We start from the raw sequence: 22,054 nt of genomic DNA on the forward strand, positions 1-22,054 counted from the left end.
AACTTCACTCCACTGCATTTATTTTTCAGTGTTTGCGTTTCTGTAACCACTTTTGTTGTTGCTGTGCAGCTTTCGCGAGACCCCGCCAATCAATTTCTTATTATCCTCGCTTCCTAGAATTCAACGCAGCGGCACGACTCGCTTCTGTCCCGTGTCCTGCGCCTGGTTCTTCTATGTTATGCTAATCACCGTGTTTGTCCTCTTCTTATTTACTTTCCCGTTTTCTCATTGCCGGGGTTGGCTGGTGTGTGAAAGGCTGCAATTTAGAACCCCCGGAGTTCTGAATCTCGGATTGCTTTTTGAGGAACTCTATTAAACTCAGATGAGTCCCCACTACGTAATCGCCAACTGGAAGAGTCGAGGGGCGGCGGGCACTGCCGCAAGACCACGCGGCAGAGCCTGCTCGTGTCTTGCTGAGGAACCCAATGAAACCCAAACACAGCAATGAAAGGAACACTCGCAGTCACAGAGGATAGTCGAAGCCAAACATAGCGGCTCGCAACCGCAACGATTAGATGCAAAATTATGGAAGCCCACATATTCCCTGAGCCTGCTTTTGTTGGAAAGACGTAAACAGTTGAATACAAGGAATTAAGTGAGGTGGTCCAGCCCCTCCTTTCCTCTTCTCCCTCCCAGCCTGCTTGCCACCGTGTCGAAAATGGACTGCTTCCTAAGGAGCGTACCTTTGAAGCGAACCCTTCGATAATGTATACTGTCTAGTACCCACTCATGGCTTCTCCTTGGTCTCGCGCTGCCAGGGCAGCTTGAGAGACGAGTAAGCCCACCGGAAAGCTCTTCAGCGTGGCGAGAGAGGTCATTTGCATTGTATAGGGCGTCTCTATCGACACCATTGTTCTTCCAGAAAACCAATAAACCCTGCTACGGTGGGAAGGCCAGTCGACCCCTCGCACGCAATAACCAAGGTCGTCCTTAAAACGAGTCATTATTTTTTCCTTACCTCGCAGGGTTTGGTCACGGTCTGTATGCAAAACAGAATCTCGCTTCGCTCCTTTAGCCAATGTAAGGGCACCGGATTTTCCTGCGTGTGGTAGGGGGCAAACAAGCAGTTAGCGCGAGTTAGTATAACCACTTTGAGGTAGTGAGGTATTGATCCAAGTGGAAAGTTTGAGCGTTGGCACCACTAAGTTGCGGGTAAGGAGGAGCATGGGGTAGGCCGTCGTGTTCATCGTCATCACCACAATATTCAAGAAGCGTTAAATGCAGAAGATGATATTAATAAAGATGACTATTTTAAGGATGTCGATAATGGTGGTAGTGATTATGATTCTGAGGAGCAAGATAGGTTGGATGCCACTTCACCTCTTGTGTCACGGACCAGGCATGCGAGTTGTCGCCGAGTACTCATAAGAGCTGCTTTCCTAAAAAGGAATTAAAGGAGTGGAAGCGGGAATATAAGGCCTAACGAGTGTTTCTGAAATGTTCTGTAGCTCACCGAACATATATATATGCAGTTGTATGGGATAAGTTCTGAGGTTAGAGTAGTAGCTCTAACATCAGCAAGCGAGCGTGTACATAAGGAAAGATGGAAGTGCATGCGTTTAGTGCGCACGCCTTCAAAACTTACAATTGGCCACTCCGCGTTGTCGACACCGCGGCAGGTCACTATGATAAACCTCTGACGCAGCGTGCGCCCATAGTGCGGTGAGCCTTTTGTTATGACCGCAGCGACCCATGTTCCAGTTTATCTCAGTGGTAACTATTCTTAACGTGTATTCTTCCATACGACAGATACGAATGTTGCGAGAAATGAACAGCAACATGGAAAGCCATTGAATGTATCGGCGCAACAAGGAGATCCTTGCATTAGTAGGAGCGCTCCTTCTCGTCGAACTGAACGCGCATGCACCTAACCCGGTACGTTCTGCGTCGTCGTCTTCCTTAAACAAAGCGGTCAGGCTTTTTTTAGTGAACTTGGGTCTTTGTACCGCTCCTTAAGATTGTTCACCTAGAACGATCATTGTCTTAACTTAGCTGAGAATCCAAGGCGTGAAACAGTGTTATACTAGAATGCGCTGTTCTAGCAAACTTTGGCCGAAGTTCCACACACACGTTGGCCTTGAGTCGCGTTTTTAAAGGGAGCGCTGTAGAACAATTCAAAACACCCGAGATTTCTTAACCTGCAATTAGATTCTATAAACTCTTGCGTTCTCCTCTTTTGCATCCGTCAGGAACACAGCCTTCGCGGCCGGTAGTCAAAGCCGCGAACCCGTGATAGGCGGCCCGATGCTTTCGACAGAACGATAACCGGTGGATTCCGCAACCAGTACTACAGGCCGAACTAATAGTGCGCATCAACGACCATCCTCAACTTGCACACGGGCTGTGCAAGTTTAAAGAATGAAAGGGTGCTCTACTCCTCTTTTACACATGCCGTTCGGGGTCGGCGTCGGAGCTCTCAATCGCAACGACGAAATACACTGGTATACAATGACTGCCGTGAGGCATGCAGGTAGCGCCCTATTGTACGGTGACCCAACACCGCACTTTTGCATAGCGAACACAATGAACGGTATTTGCGCTCTGCCACTACACTGTGAATACAAAAACTTCCCATTGTATAAAATATTGCGTTAGTTTGCATAGCGCCCCGAATACGGAGTTATTACGCTGCCTAAACGTCGGCCATTGTAGCAGAGCTGCTTTTTTTCTTTCATTAGAAGGACAAACCGCTTTGTACGAAAAAAAAAATTGGGCCCATCTCCCCGCGAGGGGGACTCGAGTAAATGCGTCGCATAGGGGGTGGGTGTATTGCGTTAACGTTTAGTGTTTGGGGAGTTGGTGGTAGTGAATGCGTTGTATCAGCAGCTTCTTGACGTAGTTTGAATGAGTCAAGGATATAAGGCGCGTTCGTAGCCTTCAATTCTGTGTCGGCTTTGTGGCGCAGTGGGTAGAGCACCATGTACATTGCGTTCCGCCCGCAGGGTCGAGGGATCGAAACCAGGCGCCGGATAGTATTTTTTTTTATATAGTGTAGGGGGAGGGGTGCGGACTACGACTACGGACGTCAACGCGGGTGACATCGTGAGTTACTGAAATGCTCTGCATTTAATAGTGCAATTTCATGCAGCGCACCTTCACGTTGTATTTGCTATCTGTTTTTTCCACAGCAAGCCAAACGGCATACATACTCACTAACGCAGTGTGCACGGGCGTTGCCCCGGCCCAGGCAATAGTATTCCGCCCGAGAGCAGGACATCGATGTCTGCGTTCTCTAGCGCCTAAGAAGGCACTTTTCCAACCGTGTATCTTCTAATAACCCACCAACGTTGGATTCGATCTCCTCAGACTGCTGCGAGTGGCCATGTAACGGATTCCACTGTATAGCCTCGCGGTGGCCTTTAAATACTGGCACGCCTTGTCAGGCTGGCCAGCAGAGAGACGGCTATACATATCAGATAGCGCGGCGGGGTCAGTGAGCACGCATCCCAGAACGCCGCTCATTGCTTCCCGTCCACGTTTCTAGGCGGCGCCACGATGCAATTCGGCCACCGCTGCCGTCCTCAGTTTACTTCAGCGCGGACCTGTACATCTACATGTCGTGCAAGCGCAGACTTTGCCCTATCACATGAGGCACCCTCTTATTAAAGACGATAGTCTTTCTTGGGCTACTTAACCCAGAAATTTTGGTCTGTCTGTCTGTCTGTCTGTCCGTCTGTCTGTCTGTAACTCGATTCAGCCACCCGGCCAAAGTAAACTGGATGCTGCGCAATAGTCTTATATACTCACAGCCAAATGTAAACGTCTAAGCCCGATTTATATGTTCATACTGGTCAACTTTGTTGAACAAGAACAATGCATTACGCAAATATAAGACAGGAAATTAGTACACAAGGGATATTTACAGTGTTCCTTTATTAAAAATTTTCTGGGTGCTTGGTTTTTCGATAGCAAATGATATTCTACATCTACTGCAGAAAACCGCCGCTTCCTGGCGGCATATGAAAAATCACGCGGCAACAGCAACGAAAGGTTCCACTAGCTAGGTTCCACGTTCTGCTTGGAACGCACGTGGAGCACGACCACGGGGTTCTATAAATCTTGTAGTCGGCCGCCTCCATTCACGCGCGTCTCCGCCGTACTGCAGCGCTGGCATCGAGGAACCCCGCCTGTAGCAGTGGAACGCGGTAAATTCAAATCGCCTTGAGCAAACCTTTAGTGTGTTTACTTTGGGATGAGCGCGACGGAACAGGAACAGCATGAGAGGTGAGCGGGAAAGCGAAGCGGGGCATTTCCTTGGCAAATGCCTCCAAAGACTATCGTCTTTTGACGATATTTGCAACGAAAGGAGCAGATACGCGGCCAATTTTTTTATCAGTAGTCAGAAGCCCTAATTAGTGGGGTGATGGCGGACAGTCCTTTTTTAGTGTAACGTTATCGAATGTCCCACACAAGCCCTCTATCTCAGCAACCAATGAACATGTTAACAGCTGTATGCCTAGTTTTCTTACAAAGCCGGCAGTTAACTGAAGGACCTAAAAGTCCCTTCTCTGGGGTCCAAGGATTTACCGGTAGTGGTTTGCTACAATATTTGAAAAATAATCTTCTAACGACTGGCATACAGGCTTGCTTTTAACCCTTTTGAGAACATGTTTTTCTGGGCCCACCAGATACACAGTACGGTGTAGTGGCACTGTTAACTTATCATCAACAATGTCATTATTCAGTCGCTGTTCTCGTCACAGCATTCGGGAACTACAGGGACTACATTTTCATATATAGCCAGAGGAGTCTTGAATCACGGTGTGAAGAAAATAAGTGCCTCTTTGATAACTTAGAAACACAAATCAGCAACTATTTGCTCTAAAGCACATACTTTCTAGGTCAAACAGCGCGTTGCTTTTATCTGATGCTCCAAAGAATAGCGGAAGCGCTCTAAGCGAGCCGGTATACGGCGCTACGCGCAACAGAAAGCGCACTACATTGAAATAAAATGTCCAATTCTAGCGAGAGAAAACTGAAACTGGTTGGTCTCTCCTACAGCAAAATACCCGGAGCAAATAGTATACGGTACTCACAACATGTGCGTCGCGTGGATTTTTCATGCAGCTTGTTATCGGTGCTTTGAGAACTACTGAAGAGACTATTCTAGGACAAAGACCCCTACAATCCACCTCGCAGAAGGCAACAAAAGCCCTTCTGCGTTTTATGAAGGACACAGGTTTAGCTGAGAGACTCTAGTGCCCACGAAGGGATTAAAGTGTGTGCGCGACCCCGCTCCTATCCCCCCTTTTTCGCCTGCCATCTCTTTTATTCCCTGAACACCCCTTCCCCAGTGCCGAGTAGCAATCCGGGCTCTAAGCCTGGATAACCTCTCGGCCTTCCCTTTCGCTTTTCTCCTCTCCTCCACTGAAGAGTCGGAGAAGTTTGAGCTGGATGGGGCAAGGAAGACTTGTGAGCAGTGTTGTACGGAACGGCGTTCCTGGAACTAGTTCCTTTTTGAAGGAACGGAGGAATGCCACCGTCCCATTAAGGGTCGGTGGAACTGTAACGGTAGCTCGGTAGATTTTTGAAGGAACGGCAGGAACGGCGTTCCTTCTGCAAACGTTACATCGCTAGGAATTGGCTGGTTTTGATGCAAATGCTCAAGTAAAAAATCCACAAGTCGCTACTGTGTTTTTATTCCTATAAGCTGGCCAATTTGCTCGCCCTTCAGCGGAACGTGCTTTCCCGAAGGTCAAAAACAGAAGAATATCCACGCAGCGGGCCGCAGCTTGTGCTTGCTTTCATGCCGGCTGAGCTTATGCGACGGTCGACGGGTGATTAGCGCAGCCGCGAGAATGCTTTTCACCTTTCGTCGTTTGTCTGGGGAGGATGCGCGTCAGGCCGATAGAATTGTTCCCTGCTGGGGAAATGTTTCGAAGTTCGAGCGGCGCTCCAGGTAGCTTGTGAAACCACCGTATATTGCCAGGTATAATTACTGCATTACTTTGCGCGAGCCGCAGGTGCATTGTTGTCGAGGGAGTTGCTTTTTCTGGGAGGTCATTCGAAAAGTCACCGGAATTCTGGGGTCCCCGGGTCACCGGGAATTGTTCGGGATTACAGGTTTGGACCCCTCAAAGGAAAGCTCGAGCTCGTTGTCGCCAGTTGCTTAATCCAAAAATTTAAGCTATCATGGATCCCAGACAGTTCTATGCGAGACAAGGCAACCAACGGCATAAATACAGAGCTGGCTCCGGTGACCGAGCCATCCAACGCTGATTTTGCCACCTCGTCCACGCCCGAGGAATTCTTTTCCTTCGGGCAGCAAACGCTTCCATCCGAGGCACAGGACGAGCTGTCGCGGTACCTGCTGGTACCAGTTAAATACCCGCTGTCGCAGATGAAGAACCTCGAGGGACTGAACCAACTTTTCTTCAACATTGCCAACAAAGTGTTGACGAAAAAACGGTGGGTTCGTCTGTCTGACTCCAACATCGAGATGCAACTCTTGCTGAGTTCAAAGAAGAGACTCTACTTAGTTGTGACTATGCATTTGGGCATTCTTTCTCGCTAATTGTTTTCACATTTTTCATTCATTCTATATTTTTTTCTCTTCTGTCATATCCTATAACTCTGTTAAGTACGTAACTTTTTTCTGCTTGATGAAGCAAAGAATCTGTCGTTTCTGTGCCACTGCACGTGTTCTCTTGTTTTCTCATTACTTTTTACTTATTTGTGGTTGTTTCTTTTACTTTATAATGTCGCACTTTGTGTCCGACTATGTTTTTTATAGTGTAAATGTTTTTTACTCACGTGATTGGGCTCCGCGTTATTTCCTGTGCTTTTTCCTTATGCGTATTTCAAACCACCGCAACTGATTCGTGCGTCGCGTTCACATATTTGGACCTCTTTAGTTGTTTCCGTTGTCTACTACCCTGATTGTTTTCGGCACACTTTGTAATTCTTGCGCGTAGATTTCATGTGTGACTACGCTGTTGGATTTTTTTTCTTATCATCTTCCTACATAAACTTGGTATGCGTACCTCGTGGTCATTACCTGTTCTGCTGTGTTTTGTTACCCGCAAATTTTTGATGAATGATCCTCAAAGCTTAAATTTTGTAACCCCCTCACTAAACTCCATGCGAAGGGGCCTGTAAGGTGTTTAAAAAAACTGTAATATTAAATAAGAATTCATTAAACACCGATGTATTATTCCTTTCGACGCCGTTTCTAATGCAAGACGTTTAATTACGTTCCTGCATGTCAGTAACTTTCTATTCGCATACCTGAAGCGCAGTAACCTTACTGCGCATTCGTTAGTCCGAAGTGGGAAGTGTCATATGGGTTGCACCTATAACAGACGAGCACTAAAATCGCAGCTAGACATATCTGGAGTTTCTCCGGTGCTCCCTGAAGAAAAAAGTCGTCTAGGAGCGTTTCTTTGGACTCTTTTTATCTCCAGATAAACTGCTGCCGGTGGTGTTCATATATAATATACGTATTTCTATGTCAGTTTTGAATTTCCACTTTATTTCGCCTGAGGAATCCGATACCATATTTTAATTTAAAAATGAAATGTAACGTTAATTTAGCGGCATGTTCCAATGTTAGAAGTGGAACTGGAACGCGTTCCTTTCGCCATAAAGAAACTTGTAACGGGAACTCGTTTCAAAATTTGGAAGGAACGAGGAACGAGCTTTCGTTCCTGTTTTAGAGGAACGTGTAAAACACTGCTTGTGAGTAAATATGACATCCAGGTAGCATTTACTCCGTGTAGACTAGGTAAATAATGCGCATAAAAGAGTTTCTTCTACTTTCCGATACAGATACAATAGTCAACGAAACTAACGACCAAGGCATGCTCGCTACACACACGTTTTTGATGCTTTAAGACAAAAAAGGGGGATTGTTCCGGGGATGTTATTTTGTAAAAAGAAATCATTTGTCTATATGCTGATGACTGTGTTTTGTACCGCGAGATTACCTATCAGCGAGACGAACAGTTTCTTCAGTCTGACCTAAGCGTCATATCCGAGTGTTTCACTCGGATCGACCGAATGTTCCGCTATCGTGCCTTCCAAGCGCAGTGGACGTTGCGACAAAACACAGTGCCATCAAGTGCCATGAATGGCTCCAGGACACATCGAAAGCATATTTTTTCTCTAGAAGTGCGTGCTTCCGAAATGATGGAACAAGTGCGCTTGAAAACAAAACGAATGTCACTGATTATTCTCCGCACATATGCACCCTCCACTGGTTTACGAAACCATAAAAACACAGCTCTAGTAATTTGGAGCCACCCTCGAAAATACGATGCAATCGCATGCGCATTGCGTGAGAGCGCAGTTCCGACAGCTCGTAATACCAGCCGAGACATTCCGACATGTCTATGCTATAGAGAGAGAGAGAGAGAGAATGCTCTTTAATGTGAACTGGTGAGGTCAGCCCTGCTAGGGACAAGGCTTGCTACACCAGATGGGGGGTGACTACGTTGATGAGTGGTGCATATCAGACATCAGGGTTACAGTAGGAAGAAGAAAAACATGAAGCGTTAAAAAAAATGAAAAAAAGGACAAGAAAAACAAGAGATTGCTGCTAACAGAGTCCGGACAAAAAAAAAATACAATTGAAAGGAAAATCGTTAATGGAAACGCTCAAACAAAATGAAAAGTAAACGACGGGAAAAAAAGTAACAACACCAACCCACGAAAAATAAATAGATGAACGCCACAGTGCGAAAGAGAAGATATCGTGACACACTTGCTCTGTCTCTGATCTAGAGAGATTTGTCCAGTTCAGTCTCTCGTAGGAACTGGAGCAGTACCTTTGTACCTAAGGTACTGTCAGCACTATTGGCCCAAGGCCCAAGAAAATGAAAAAGTTCGAGGCTGCCTCCATGACGTACACGAGAGAGGGAGCTCGCTGCAGTTTTTCGCGCAGCAGCGTATCGAGGGCAGACGCAGAGCAAGTGATTTACAGTCTCGCGCACACCGCAAGTCCGGCACAGGGGGGAATCTTCCCAACCAATCTTAAACTTAAAACTCTGAGTAAACGCCACATTCAGGCGCAGTCGGTGCAGAACTCCTTCACACCGCTTGTTAAGGCCGCGTGGAAATCGGAAGTCACAATGCGGGTCAATAGCGTGCAGTGGCAGATACCTGCGGTGAGGGTCCTGCCACTCCGACATTTGTGCAGCCCATCCACTTGCGAGGATAAGGGCGTTGCTGTCCTCTCGGGAGAAAGGAAGCTGGGTTGTGTTGCTCAGCAAGTGGCCTGCGCTGGCGGCTGCGTCGGATCTAATGTTGCCTTGTATGTCCGAGTGACCAGGTACCCACTGAAGAGTGATTTCATGGCCTTCGCGCACTGCCATTGTGTGAATTTCGGCAATTTCACATACAAGCTGACTGCGGTTGTTGTTAAGCTTCCGGAGCGCTTGTAAGGCACTGCGCGAGTCGAGGAATATTACCCATTGCTGGGCATGATGGCCGCTGATGTAATGAAGTGCAGCCCTCACAGCTGCCAGCTCGGTAGCAGTCGAGGATGTTTCATGGCTAAGTTTTCTTTCGATAGTGCACCGGGCTGATGGGATCCACACGCCGATGGCGGATGAGCCCGGGCGAACCGAGCCATCCGCATAAACATGTGTGTAGCCTTTGTAAGTGCTGGAAATATACTCGAGTGTGAAGAACTTGAGCGCGGCCGCAGGCATGGCAGACTTTTTGCTAGAATAAAATTGAATTAAGTTGAATTGAGAGGAGCTCGAAGAATGGTACAAATGCATCAGTTTTGTCCCACCCGCTGTTGCTCGAGTGGCAAGATCATAGTTGGAAACGGGCTCGCGGACACATTCCTATTGCTCGGCTACACCTGTCTTCTGAAAGCAAAGTAAGCAACACTGTTTTCCCTTTCTCTTCTCCTTCCGTTGTTCCCACAGACGCGCCCCGCGCGAGCCTGTCGCTGGGCCAAGGGCTGCACCTGGAGCGCATCCACGAAGGTCAGGACGTGTACCTCGAGTGCGCCATCCGGGCCAACCCGTGGATCAGCGACGTCCTCTGGACTCTGGACGGAGAGCCCCTGGAGGACGGGACAGCGGCGCCCAACGGCTCCAGCCTGGCGGCCCTCGCCGCCGCCGCACCGCCGTCCTCGCCGTCTTCGCAGGCGCCGCAGACGCACGTCCTCTTGCAAGAGCAGTACCTGGTGCTGCGCAACGTCACGTCCAAGTTCACCGGCAGCTACGCCTGTCACGTCCGCAGCGCGAGGGGCGAAGCTGTCAGCAACTCGCTCGACCTCAGGGTGCAGTGTGAGTGGACAGCGAACGTGTGCGGATTTATACATGATCCCTATCCGAGTAGAACCGATGCCCCGCAGTCAATATGTATCCGCCCTTTTGCTCTTCCCGCGACGGGAGTGTGCGAGCTTGATGTTTGTCTGCTGCCGAAAGTTCCGATCAATCCGTTTAGTCGACGCGGGGGGACAGTACTTGGAGACCCCCAAGACGCAACGAAAAAGCGACACGGAAACATGCAGCCACGACGAACAGATGCTCCGAAAGGGCGAGACGCCAGGCTCAGAAGGAAGAGAATTTGGCCCGGGCTTTCACATGGGGCCTCCACGACGCGTAGTAAGCCTGTTAATGGTATTATTGCTGATGAAAGACAGGAAGGGAATAAATGAGGACAGCTGGGTACTCACAAATCATATGATAATGGAGGCGAACCTTCACGCAGTTGTGTTTCTCCCCACGAGGACACACCAGGCTCATGCTCTAGGTGGAATAGAAAAAAAGCACTATTTGAGGCGTGTCATCTCTGTCGGTTGTTACGCTAGAAACGTACTACTACTTCATGCTTAACACGCCCAAGCCACACACTGGCTATAAAGCGCGCCGTATGGTGAAACGCTACAGACTAATTTAAGCACCGCTAGCGATTTCTAATGTCTCTCGAAATTCCGCCCACGCCGGCTATGTTGCATTGCATTTCAAGCATAGAGACACTTTAGAATAACGTGTTCAGACTTTTCAGTGTCATTTCACGCGCTTTGGGGTGTCTGGGACATCAAAATAGACTGAATATGAATCAATAATTTGTTCCTGGTTCAATTAAATGCTGGAGCCTAAAAAGGATCCCTTTCAAGTGATAAGCGAGAGTGTCGAGCAAAAGCTGAGCTACGTTTAGTTGGGATTGTTGAGCACCCAACCGGGAAGACGCAGCACGTCTTCATTGCTGTGGCAGCTTTTGGCGAGTTGTACGGGTTCTCATTTAGCAAAAGATAAAATTGTGGTCAGCTACAACAACATATACGAGGGAGTGCGGGCCCCAACCACTTGGCACCTTGTTAAGAACAAGAGAAAGGAAACAACACACAATAGTTTCAGCCAGGATGAAGACACCAGAGACGAATAGGTGAGAAAAACACGGGACGCACTCTGGACTGGGAAATAAATGTTCGTAAAAGTTTAGAGAGTGATGCTGACGCGAAAAAAAGTAGGGAGGCGTGGGGGAACTTAATCCTGCGTACGTGATCTGAATGCCAAATAATTATGGCGATGGGAATCGTCAACCAGCCCTGAGTATTTGAAGCAGCTGTAATTTTCACTGGTCAATTCTACCGGACTGGGTACGTGGGAATTAAGGTAGGATATATTGCCGTCGCCGCCAAATGGAAATTGGGGAATCAGTCGTGAGCTTCCGAAGGCAGCTGTGTGAGTCTTTGGTGAATCCACTTGATTGGGCATGTGATCAGTCGCAATTCATGAATTCCGACTTATTCAAAAGAATTCATAAATACTTTAAGCTGCCAATCGGTATCATGATAGCTTCACTGAAGCAGCTTGCAGTGTGAAGTGTTGCAGGGTAAGCCATAATGCTTTCGCATTCGTGGATCTCAAGTATACTTAATTGTACCTGGAAAACCGTGTTCCGTGTGGTGTAGGCCTTCGCGCGCGTCTTTGGGTTCCGTTCCCGTGGCAACCTACTGAAGACAATTTGGGTTGTTATGCTAGGAAGATACGGATCTGTATTATGGTAGCTTTGTTAAACCAGCATGACACGCACGTGTATACAGCCCGGGGAGGGCATAATGCGTTTGCATTAAAAGCACTTAAGCTAATCGAAGTGTACTTCGAAAGGGGTGTATCGCGTGGCATGTTTGTGCATGGTTAACTTGCTTGCCTGCAGTCCTGCGTGCGTGCGTTCGATTCTCGTTACGCCATAGTAGTTTCGTTTTGAGTGAGGGCTGTTGAATTTTGGGGCCACCCGCTGACTGAAACGTCGGGCTTCTCGCTTCATAAGGCACAAAACTTTTTCAGATCAGACTGAAGATAATCTCGTGTTTTTAGGAGATTGTGATTATTTTGCAGCTTAGGCTGTGTTCAGCCTACCGACGCAATAGCCTATCGTCATCTATGAACGTAAAAAACAGCATGTCACGCAGTTCGGTTGGCTGAGGCGTGAAATGACGTGATTCCTTAAAGTTATTACGACAGTTTCGGCAACAGTCAGAACCCGGCCTTACGTTTAGGAGCTTTAGGAGAGGAAGTGTCAATAAAGGAATACAATGGTAACTACCACATTAATTGTGCATGCTTGTCTATAAAATAAAATGCTCAGCTTTGCTTCTTGCTCGTCTTTTATTACCGTCAATCTAGATGGGCATTTCACTTATATTAGTTAGCCACTCAGTCGTTAGAACATGATGAGGTAGCGTAAATCAACAGTTTCCAGCGCCATGTCGAGCGTAAGTTCGACGTATGAGCGTCCGAAAAGGGACATAGTTTACTAAGCTGCACGGCAAACACAGAACTAAACTACGCTACGAATGACCTAAAACAGGGGCATGCAGTACAAATAAACGTTTGCAAAAAATAAAACATTCTAATGAGAAAATGCACCAACTTCGTGCAGGTGGTTGACCGGCGAAGCTGTAACGTGCGGCCGGTGTTTTCTATTGCCACATTGACAATGCTCCGTCCGCACAAGCGCCGTTACTGTCGGCCGTTGTAGCTCGAGCTGTGCATCATGCAGTAGTTCTCTGCGCGAGCGCTCTGCTGCGATACTCTTTTTTGCTCCCACCAGTGGTCAGTTACCACTTACCCGTGTCAGCTAACTCATCTACAAATCCAGCCACCAATATCTCTCCACTTACTCCTAACTCCACTCCAACCTCATTTTTTCACACATGGGTCTGAAGTTGCGCCTGAGGAGTTTTTTGCGTACACGGGACCACCGGATTTTCCTTTCGTCTAGCCATACAACGCTTCCCTTCTGTAAAAAGAAGTTGTATAAAAATCCAGAAACAATAATGTTGTTCACATATCCTCGAAACGGGAACTGATATTAAAAATGTATAACAACCCAGCAACGGTCAGAATGCAGTTCTGTTGGGACACGCGTGGCCGTAAGGATGGGCCATTTCATTTCCTTCTCTTCTTTCTTTTCTTTCCTTTTTGTCACAGAGCCGACCGAGGAGTGTTTCTACGCTCTCGCTCGCTTTCCATTGTGTCACCCTCGGGGCGATGAAAAACAGCCTTTATTCTTCCCGGAAACAATGCGCCAGATGTATCGCATTTCCGGGTGTGTCTTCCGGCAGACGATTGCGTTTCGCCGCGAAAGTACCGGTGTACATTTGGAGCGCGTGCTGTTGAATTTAGCGAGACACACAGAAGAAAAGACGAGAAGAACAGAAAACCTTGTACAAGATTCTGACAGACCTGCTCCGTCCAGCAGTGTCGAATTTCGCAGCTTTCGGGCACGGTTAGCGTCAAGGACGTATTTAGACGCCCCACCCCGGTTTCCTTGTGACAAGGGCTATTTTCAAGAAGACTTCTTTTGCTTATTTGGTTGGCTTCCATGTTTGAGGAGATTTCCTGTCGATGTCAGTGTCTATTGCGTAGTGTCCGCAGATGCTGGCCTTGCTGGTTAACAGGCTTTTGCAACTTCGCCTTTCGTCTCTGTGGTAGGAAGGCTTAGCAGAAAGCAAACTGACACAATGGGCTAGAGGGCGATGTGGTACTTGTAGACAGCGGAGGAACTTGATCGTGTGTGGCAAGATTGCTCTGTAGATGAACACAGTAGGACGATGTAGCGGCGAAGGTGTTAAACTGGTGCACTCAAAGTAGCGAGCATGCTTCTCGGCGGTTGAGTGTGTGGGTTTAAAGGATTTAGGATATCTAAATGATATTTAATTAGGAAGTACATTAATTAGCAGCTAAAGTGAGGTGCTCCATCGGTGGGGGCAATCCCAACGGGAATGTGAACTCTCTTTAACGTTATTTTAACAGTATTAGTCATCGCTCCATAGACACGGCACCAAACTACCGCTGTTAATTTCTTCGAATCAAACGTGCTCGATTTAGATCTAAAGATGAGGTCTACGGGGGCATTTAATTATTTTTCTTATTATGTGAGAATGCGCGGTCATCACTTCTCCCGGACTTATGTCACCGACTTTATCGTCACTGAGCATTCTGATACCAAGTTTAGTTTTTCTGAGTGTATGATGTCACGATACACGCAAGACTACAAACGTCACATTGCGACCTTTAAGCTGAGTGCGGTGGCACTGAACTGAGTGAGTGAGTAAGTGAGTGAGTGAGTGACTTGCTGTAGTAGTAGTAGTAGTAGTGGTAGTAGTAGTAGTAGTAGTAGTAGTAGTAGTAGTAGTAGTAGTAGTAGTAGTAGTAGTAGGAGGAGGAGGAGGAGGAGGAGGAGGAGGAGGAGGACGAGGAGGAGGAGGAGGAGGAGGAGGCGTAGTAGTAGTAGACGCTTCCTCCATCACTGTTGCTGCGTTTCTGTTGCACCCCAGGTACAAGATTCAAACTCTACTTGCCTTTAAGCGAGCTTGCAACGAGCTTGAACAGTGAAGTGGGCTCTGTCTCGCGGCTGATTCACTAGATGGCAGAGGCATAATTTTGCCGAGAGGTTTGACCACGTTTTTCAGTCACTCGGATCTGGGAACCCCAATTCTTACGCCAACTGAAACAAGTAAGGCGTGATGCTCACGCATTAAAAGTGATAATACTAATTAGAATCTGCGAAAAATTTATTTTCGTCTTGGAAACGCACTGGTAATTTTTTTAACATTAAATATGCTCCAAACAAAATACGTTCTATTCAAATTTAAAGTAAATAAAGTTTTTGAGGAACCCCGCTCGATCCAAAAAATCTTATTCCTAATTTCATGCCTTGGGGGAAAATCCCAATTTGCGCACAGGCAAGTAGCAGATTTCGCATTCCTTGCGGAAGTACGAAATCGCTCCTTGGGATACCCTGTTTTCCTAAGTATCGGCGTTTGAACTCAGACTTGAGCCAAAGGATTATTTCCGCATTGTACGTTTTGCAACTTAAGCTAGTCGTTGCATGGTCCTTTCCAGGAACGGTCTTTGAACCAAGCCCGACTATTATGCCTTAATATACTGACACGCCCATGAGTGATTCTGCGCTTTAGCGCTATAAGCGTTATCGCCAGTAGTTGTTCATAATAACCCACAAGTGGCATTGGTACCTATCATACAGTGCACCACCCGTTGTTAAGTTCATCCGAAGTACAGAGTTTAGAACAGTCGCGCAAGTAGGCTCGAAGTCGCCGTCTGCCCCATAGGTCAAAGCCAGATAATATAGGCGGCACGTTAAGGTTTTCAGCATAGCGTACAGCTTCAGGACGAAGATGGAATAGTCTTTGGCCGAGAACATTATGGAGGACGTCGGCGGAGCGAGGGGTGGCGCCATTGCTAGACTGGGGGCATTCCCAACATTTATGCGCGGTAGGAATGTATGTACTTGCCTCACTATGAATTATGCGTTGCGCGCGACACCTGAGCAACATAAAGCCGTTGCGGTATTTTGGGCCGTTTTCTGGGAACGTTTCAATAATTCTGCGAAACGGAGGGGGCGGGCGCTGAGATTCAGTGATAGTACGGCACATCTTCAAGCTGCATAAGCCTCGTGAGGGACTGCAAAGCTTGTTGCGGAATGCATATTAAGCTAGGTGTGGACAGAGAAGGAGCGTGGTCGGCCACCGCCTGGATATAAGCTTTGGGCTGTAACGGAAAAAACCGATGAGGTCCGGCAGTGCGTGTAACTTCTGTTTTTTGTGCTATTGTACTCGCGGGCGCAGATTCTGACCATTTTTGTGGGCTGTCGCTATGTCCGCATTGATAACGAGAGTTAGGGCAGGTTTTATTTCTTGCAACCACCGTGCTTGATTCTTTGGATACGCTGGTTGACGTGGCGATTGCGCTAGGTAGACGTTCAGGGGGCATATTTCATCAGCAGATTGTCTTGTGTCCAAGCGAGATAGTAAGACCGCAGTGAAATCACTGGGGATGACTTGAGTGCATACGCGGTTTTAAAAGTTTCTTGCAAGAAAAATATAAGGTAAAAAGGCGTTCTGTCCTCTTGGCCAGCTGTTTCGACTTATCCATGTTGTCGAGAACTTTGGGCACGTTGAGCGTAAAGATGGCAATGCCACTATTGCAAGCACTAGCAGTGACGCAAGGCCTTCCAACGTGTTTCTCCTCCTCCTCCTCTCTCTCACACCTTTCATGCAGATACACCACGTTGTAAGAAAGGCCTGCAAGAAGTGTTTCGCTACTCCACGTCGCGCGAGGAGCTCTTCATTCCATGCGAAATGGACGCAGACCCTGAGGACCTCACCTTCCACTGGGTCATGAAGAACAACTCTGAGGTGAGAGAGCTTCTTCCCTTAAGCTCGCTAAGTTTACGACTACCTCGTTAATGATCTGTTACGATTTGCCTGCGAACACTTATAAGAAAGAGGCGAGTTTTCGAGCGCTCTAATAGAAAAAAGTGTGTACATGCAGGAAACATAAGTTTTATGCTTCGATGACGCGCAATATATATTTTTTCTTGTACACGTAGTGATTAATTTTTTTTTCTTTCAGGAACTAAAAGATTTCTAATTGTAGTAGAGGAATGAATTTCTGTAAGTGAAAGGAAGTGCAGGTGGTTATGGGCTTCGTACACAAGGACGTTGCAGCCACATCTACGTTTTCTTCTTCTGCTTAAAAACCATCGCCAGAGCAGCGACATCCCGCTCCCATGTGGGTGCAAGCCAGGCACTTGCTTTAATAATCTAGCGCCATCTACCGACTTGCTTTCAACACTCCCGCTATTTTCTTGAGAATTGGATTGGAAGACGTTTATTGAGCATAAAAGTGGGTGGCTTTCTTAGAAACTGTTAAAAAATTATGCCCACCTCCCCTCGCGGGAACCCTGGTGTGATGCGACGCTGAAGGGGGTTCCACTGTGCGTTTCCGTTGGGTCGATTACTCGAATTGCGTGAGCAATCGTCGGGTTATGCGAGAGAGAGAGAGAGAGAGAGAGAGAGAGAGAGAGAGAGAGAGAGAGAGAGAGAGAGAGAGAGAGAGAGAGCAAGCGTAGCACGGACGACCGTCGACTGAGAGACCGGCCGGAGCGCGGCACTCCGCTTACATGCGCAGCGCGCCCGAAGGAGAGGAGACCGCGGAGAGAGAGGGCGCTGCACATGCGCACAGCGCGCTTGCGCCGCGCGCAGCGCAGCCCACCGGCGGAGTGAGAGAGCGCCCCACTGCGCGCGCCACAGATGTTAGGGGAGAGGGCGCGCTATCACGGCGAGAGGAGGAGGGGCGCAGCGGTGCGGACAACAACAACGGACGCACGCAGGAAGGATAGGGCCGCCGACAAGAGATGCTCTCAGCGTCGCATCTAATAAAGCCCGCCTTTCAGCCACTATGGTGTAAAAATAGTCACTGGTTCTTACGCAGATGGGCTTAGTTCGGGCCCCCGGGCCTGTAACCTGTTTTTATACCCCTGCCACACGGGCACTTTCAATCGCGATTGAAGTGAATCGCGATCGAGTTTTCGAGCGCGCTCGATGCACTGCCGCTGTTACACGGCCCGCTTCAATCGCGATCGAGAAGTTGCCCCGGTGTCACTCGTGCGCGCCAGATGGCGCTAACAATGTGCTTGCGGCCGGCCTCTGGTGACTTCGCGCGGTCCTAGGTATACGTAACTATGTAAATGTTACTGCACGTTTATTTGGGTCAAGTTATTTGACACAATTTGTGGAGTTAGTTGAAGTTATCATCTTCTGTGTCATTACTGAGCGAGGATGAGAGTATCGCCGCTTTCATTCGATCGCGCCTGCAAGCCTCGATCGCGCTTGAGAAACCAGTATTGAGTTCGAGCGGGATCGAGTTCGATCGCGATTGAAACTGCCGTGTAGCAGCGCCCCGATCCAGATTGAGCTCGATCCGGATCGACTCAATCGCGATTGAAAGTGCCCGTGTGACAGGGCCATTACCTTTCAAATGTAAATTATTTTCTTAGATCAATTCTACGCGTTGCAATTGTTGTTAATAAGGGCGCTTTGGCATCTTTTAGGTCTAGTTTGTTGCAGGGCGAAGCCTACCACCACGTTTAACTAACGTTGTGCATAGCGCCGGAAGTACTGGGAGTGTACTTACAATGTAACGGAATGTCGCTCCTGAGCAAGCCTGGGCCGCTGGATTGTGGGAACACCGACTTATCATATCCGTTTTATGCGCTGTGAACACAAATTACCGAGTTGTCCTCTCGCGCTTCTTTTCTGCCTTTTTTAATTCTGAACACACGCAGAATGGGCTTAACTAAGAAAAACGAATTACCCGTGAAAGTTAAATCAGCATAAATGATAATGCTGTAGACTTAACAAAAGCACCAGAAGAAAGTTATTAAGAAAAAAATAGCTCAACCTGAAAGATTAAGCAACAGACTTCCTCGATCGAAGCAGAAAATTTCAAATGGTACCGCCGCTTGCCTAAGCCGACCCCATTCACAATGAATAGCTTTTGATTTCGCGCCTGTTCTTATAAGCAAACAAGTGTCGTTACATTGTCCCGGCACCACTGGTTCCATATTTCTGGAAAAACTCTGTGGGCGCCGCTGGGTTCCGCAGATGCTTTTCTATTAAAACAAAATCAGTGCAACCGTGCCAATGCTGCAATTCTGCCGTGCAGGTACGAGATCTCGCCACATTCACGACCAACGGGAGCCGCAGCGTGGCCCGCTACAAGCCCGCCGTGGCCACTGAGTTCGTGTCGCTCATGTGCTGGGCGAACAACTCGGTCGGGGCGCAGCGACAGCCCTGCACGTTCTTCGTCGAGCCACACGGTAAGCGGTCACCTCTGGGACGGACGGACGGACGGACGGACGGACGGACGAACAGACAGACAGACAGACAGACAGACAGACAGACAGACAGACAGACAGACAGACAGACAGACTCACACTCACGCACGCACGCACGCATGAGTACAACCAGACGCACACACGGGCACGCACACGCACACTGTGTCAGCTATGGATTTAGGTCACTTCGAAGCGAAGTTAGCGCCTAAGTAACTTGACATGTCGGCAGTGAAAACGAGACGAAAAAGCCAGATCCAGGCTTTTGTGAGGGTTTTAATGCACAAAAGAGCACATTTTAACTAAAACAGGTATGCGAGGCGGAAACGGGAGTGCGAAAAGAGAATTGTATAAATTTGTTTCAAGTTTTTTTGGCCTAGCTGCTATGATGTGCACGAAAGCTTTAACGAAAGGAGCAGCATACATCAGTCTTAAAAATAACTGACTCGCTTCCACGGCTCGCCTACCTTGCTCTCAGTCAACTCGTACTCCCAATGTAAGCTGTATTATCCATGTTGAACGTATTATCCAAAATCTTGAAGGTATACTCACACAAATGGCCCGCTGCACAAGCCAAGAAGCATATCTTAAGGTTAGAGAAGTACACCTGATGTGGATGAGTATTCTGAATATATCGGCAAGAATGAGTTAGAATAGAGTGTACTTAATTTGAGTTTCTGGTCTGTGAGCAGAGTCGCGTCTTTATGCAATCCGCCTGAATTTTGAGTTTTGACGACGTCCCATCATGGATAGGTTGAAAAGGAACGAGGAAAAGACTGAACCCTGCGGAGTCCTTCTGCTAGAGCCCAAGGGTTCGTTGGCGACGTCTTAATTTATATATATATGTGTATATATAGAAATAAAGTTTGGCAGTCAAGAAAACCTCGGAAAACAAAGGGGAGGATATGGTAGGTCATTGAAACAGATAAAGAATTTGGAAAGAAAGAAAGTGAAGAAAAAACGCCCGCCAGGTGGGATCCGAACCCACGACCTCCAGAATACCGGTCTGGTGCGATAACCACTACGCTACCGGCGGGGCTATTTTTCCCCTTCACTTTCTGGGGTATTTATGTCAATGTAATTTCTTCCTGTGCTTGGGGGTGGTAGCCAGCGCCACTCCGACTTCTCGGGGTGAAGGGGACCTTCTTTTTAACCCCCGGGCCGTGACTCAAGTGTCTACGGCATGTCGAGAGTGGTCGACCAGCGTTGAACCCTCTTAAGCTTCCTATGGCACCAAGACTTCCATAACAGAGGCCCTCGCTATGCATGTAGCGAATCAGAATAAGAAATGAGGAGCTCGTTGAAAATAAGATAGAAATAAAGTTTGGCAGTCAAGAAAACCTCGGAAAACAAAGGGGAGGATATGGTAGGTCATTGAAACAGATAAAGAATTTGGAAAGAAAGAAAGTGAAGAAAAAACGCCCGCCAGGTGGGATCCGAACCCACGACCTCCAGAATACCGGTCTGGTGCGATAACCACTACGCTACCGGCGGGGCTATTTTTCCCCTTCACTTTCTGGGGTATTTATGTCAATGTAATTTTTTCCTGTGCTTGGGGGTGATTCGCTATGTGTATATATATATATATATATATATATATATCAAGGTTGCAGTCGTCATTGCCAGTGCTATTCGGCTTTTTTTCGAAATATATAATAGGGCCGAATGACGTGTGCTTGTCACGTTTCTTTGATTCATTGATAAATAAGCGAAAATATAAGTCGAGAAAAAATCCGCCGTTTTCCGGGAGCGGGACTCGAACCCACATCTCCGCATAACCGGTGCGGTGCGTTAACCAATTACGCTATCCCCACAGCGGCTTCTCTCTCGACTTTAAAGCGGGGGTTTATATTTACAAGAGCTCTGAGGCCGGTCAACTAGCGCCGCCCCTCGACTACCGCGGGAGACGTAGAACGTCTTCTTTCCCAGCGGCCGCCACGTAGAACGTGGTCGGAGGTCGGGGTTAGCAATTGGCATATCCGAACTGCTGGAGCCAGTGCCTCGTAATGCATGTAGCAGAACAGAGAGATACGGGACGAGGGACTCGGTAAAGATACATATCAAGGTTGCAGTCGTCATTGCCAGTGCTATTCGGCTTTTTTTCGAAATATATAATAGGGCCGAATGACGTGTGCTTGTCACGTTTCTTTGATTCATTGATAAATAAGCGAAAATATAAGTCGAGAAAAAATCCGCCGTTTTCCGGGAGCGGGACTCGAACCCACATCTCCGCATAACCGGTGCGGTGCGTTAACCAATTACGCTATCCCCACAGCGGCTTCTCTCTCGACTTTAAAGCGGGGGTTTATATTTACAAGAGCTCTGAGGCCGGTCAACTAGCGCCGCCCCTCGACTACCGCGGGAGACGTAGAACGTCTTCTTTCCCAGCGGCCGCCACGTAGAACGTGGTCGGAGGTCGGGGTTAGCAATTGGCATATCCGAACTGCTGGAGCCAGTGCCTCGTAATGCATGTAGCAGAACAGAGAGATACGGGACGAGGGACTCGGTAAAGATACATATCAAGGTTGCAGTCGTCATTGCCAGTGCTATTCGGCTTTTTTTCGAAATATATAATAGGGCCGAATGACGTGTGCTTGTCACGTTTCTTTGATTCATTGATAAATAAGCGAAAATATAAGTCGAGAAAAAATCCGCCGTTTTCCGGGAGCGGGACTCGAACCCACATCTCCGCATAACCGGTGCGGTGCGTTAACCAATTACGCTATCCCCACAGCGGCTTCTCTCTCGACTTTAAAGCGGGGGTTTATATTTACAAGAGCTCTGAGGCCGGTCAACTAGCGCCGCCCCTCGACTACCGCGGGAGACGTAGAACGTCTTCTTTCCCAGCGGCCGCCACGTAGAACGTGGTCGGAGGTCGGGGTTAGCAATTGGCATATCCGAACTGCTGGAGCCAGTGCCTCGTAATGCATGTAGCAGAACAGAGAGA

At 47.9% G+C, this 22,054-nt stretch overlaps 1 protein-coding gene across 1 annotated transcript in view; it reads left to right on the top strand.

Moving 5' to 3' along the window:
- The window catches only part of LOC144169621 (hemicentin-2-like), a 383,844-nt gene that overhangs the window by 324,368 nt on the left and 37,422 nt on the right, over positions 1–22,054 (top strand). Inside the window, exons 7-9 of the mRNA XM_077698874.1 lie at positions 9,876–10,241; positions 16,491–16,627; positions 18,939–19,092. Of these exons, the coding sequence (XP_077555000.1) occupies positions 9,876–10,241; positions 16,491–16,627; positions 18,939–19,092 (657 nt within the window). The remainder of the gene's footprint in view (positions 1–9,875; positions 10,242–16,490; positions 16,628–18,938; positions 19,093–22,054) is intronic.

The sequence above is a fragment of the Haemaphysalis longicornis genome, unplaced genomic scaffold (assembly GCF_048455015.1).
Source record: "Haemaphysalis longicornis isolate Haplotype H1 unplaced genomic scaffold, Haemaphysalis longicornis Haplotype H1 scaffold_2, whole genome shotgun sequence".
NCBI lineage: Eukaryota > Metazoa > Arthropoda > Arachnida > Ixodida > Ixodidae > Haemaphysalis > Haemaphysalis longicornis.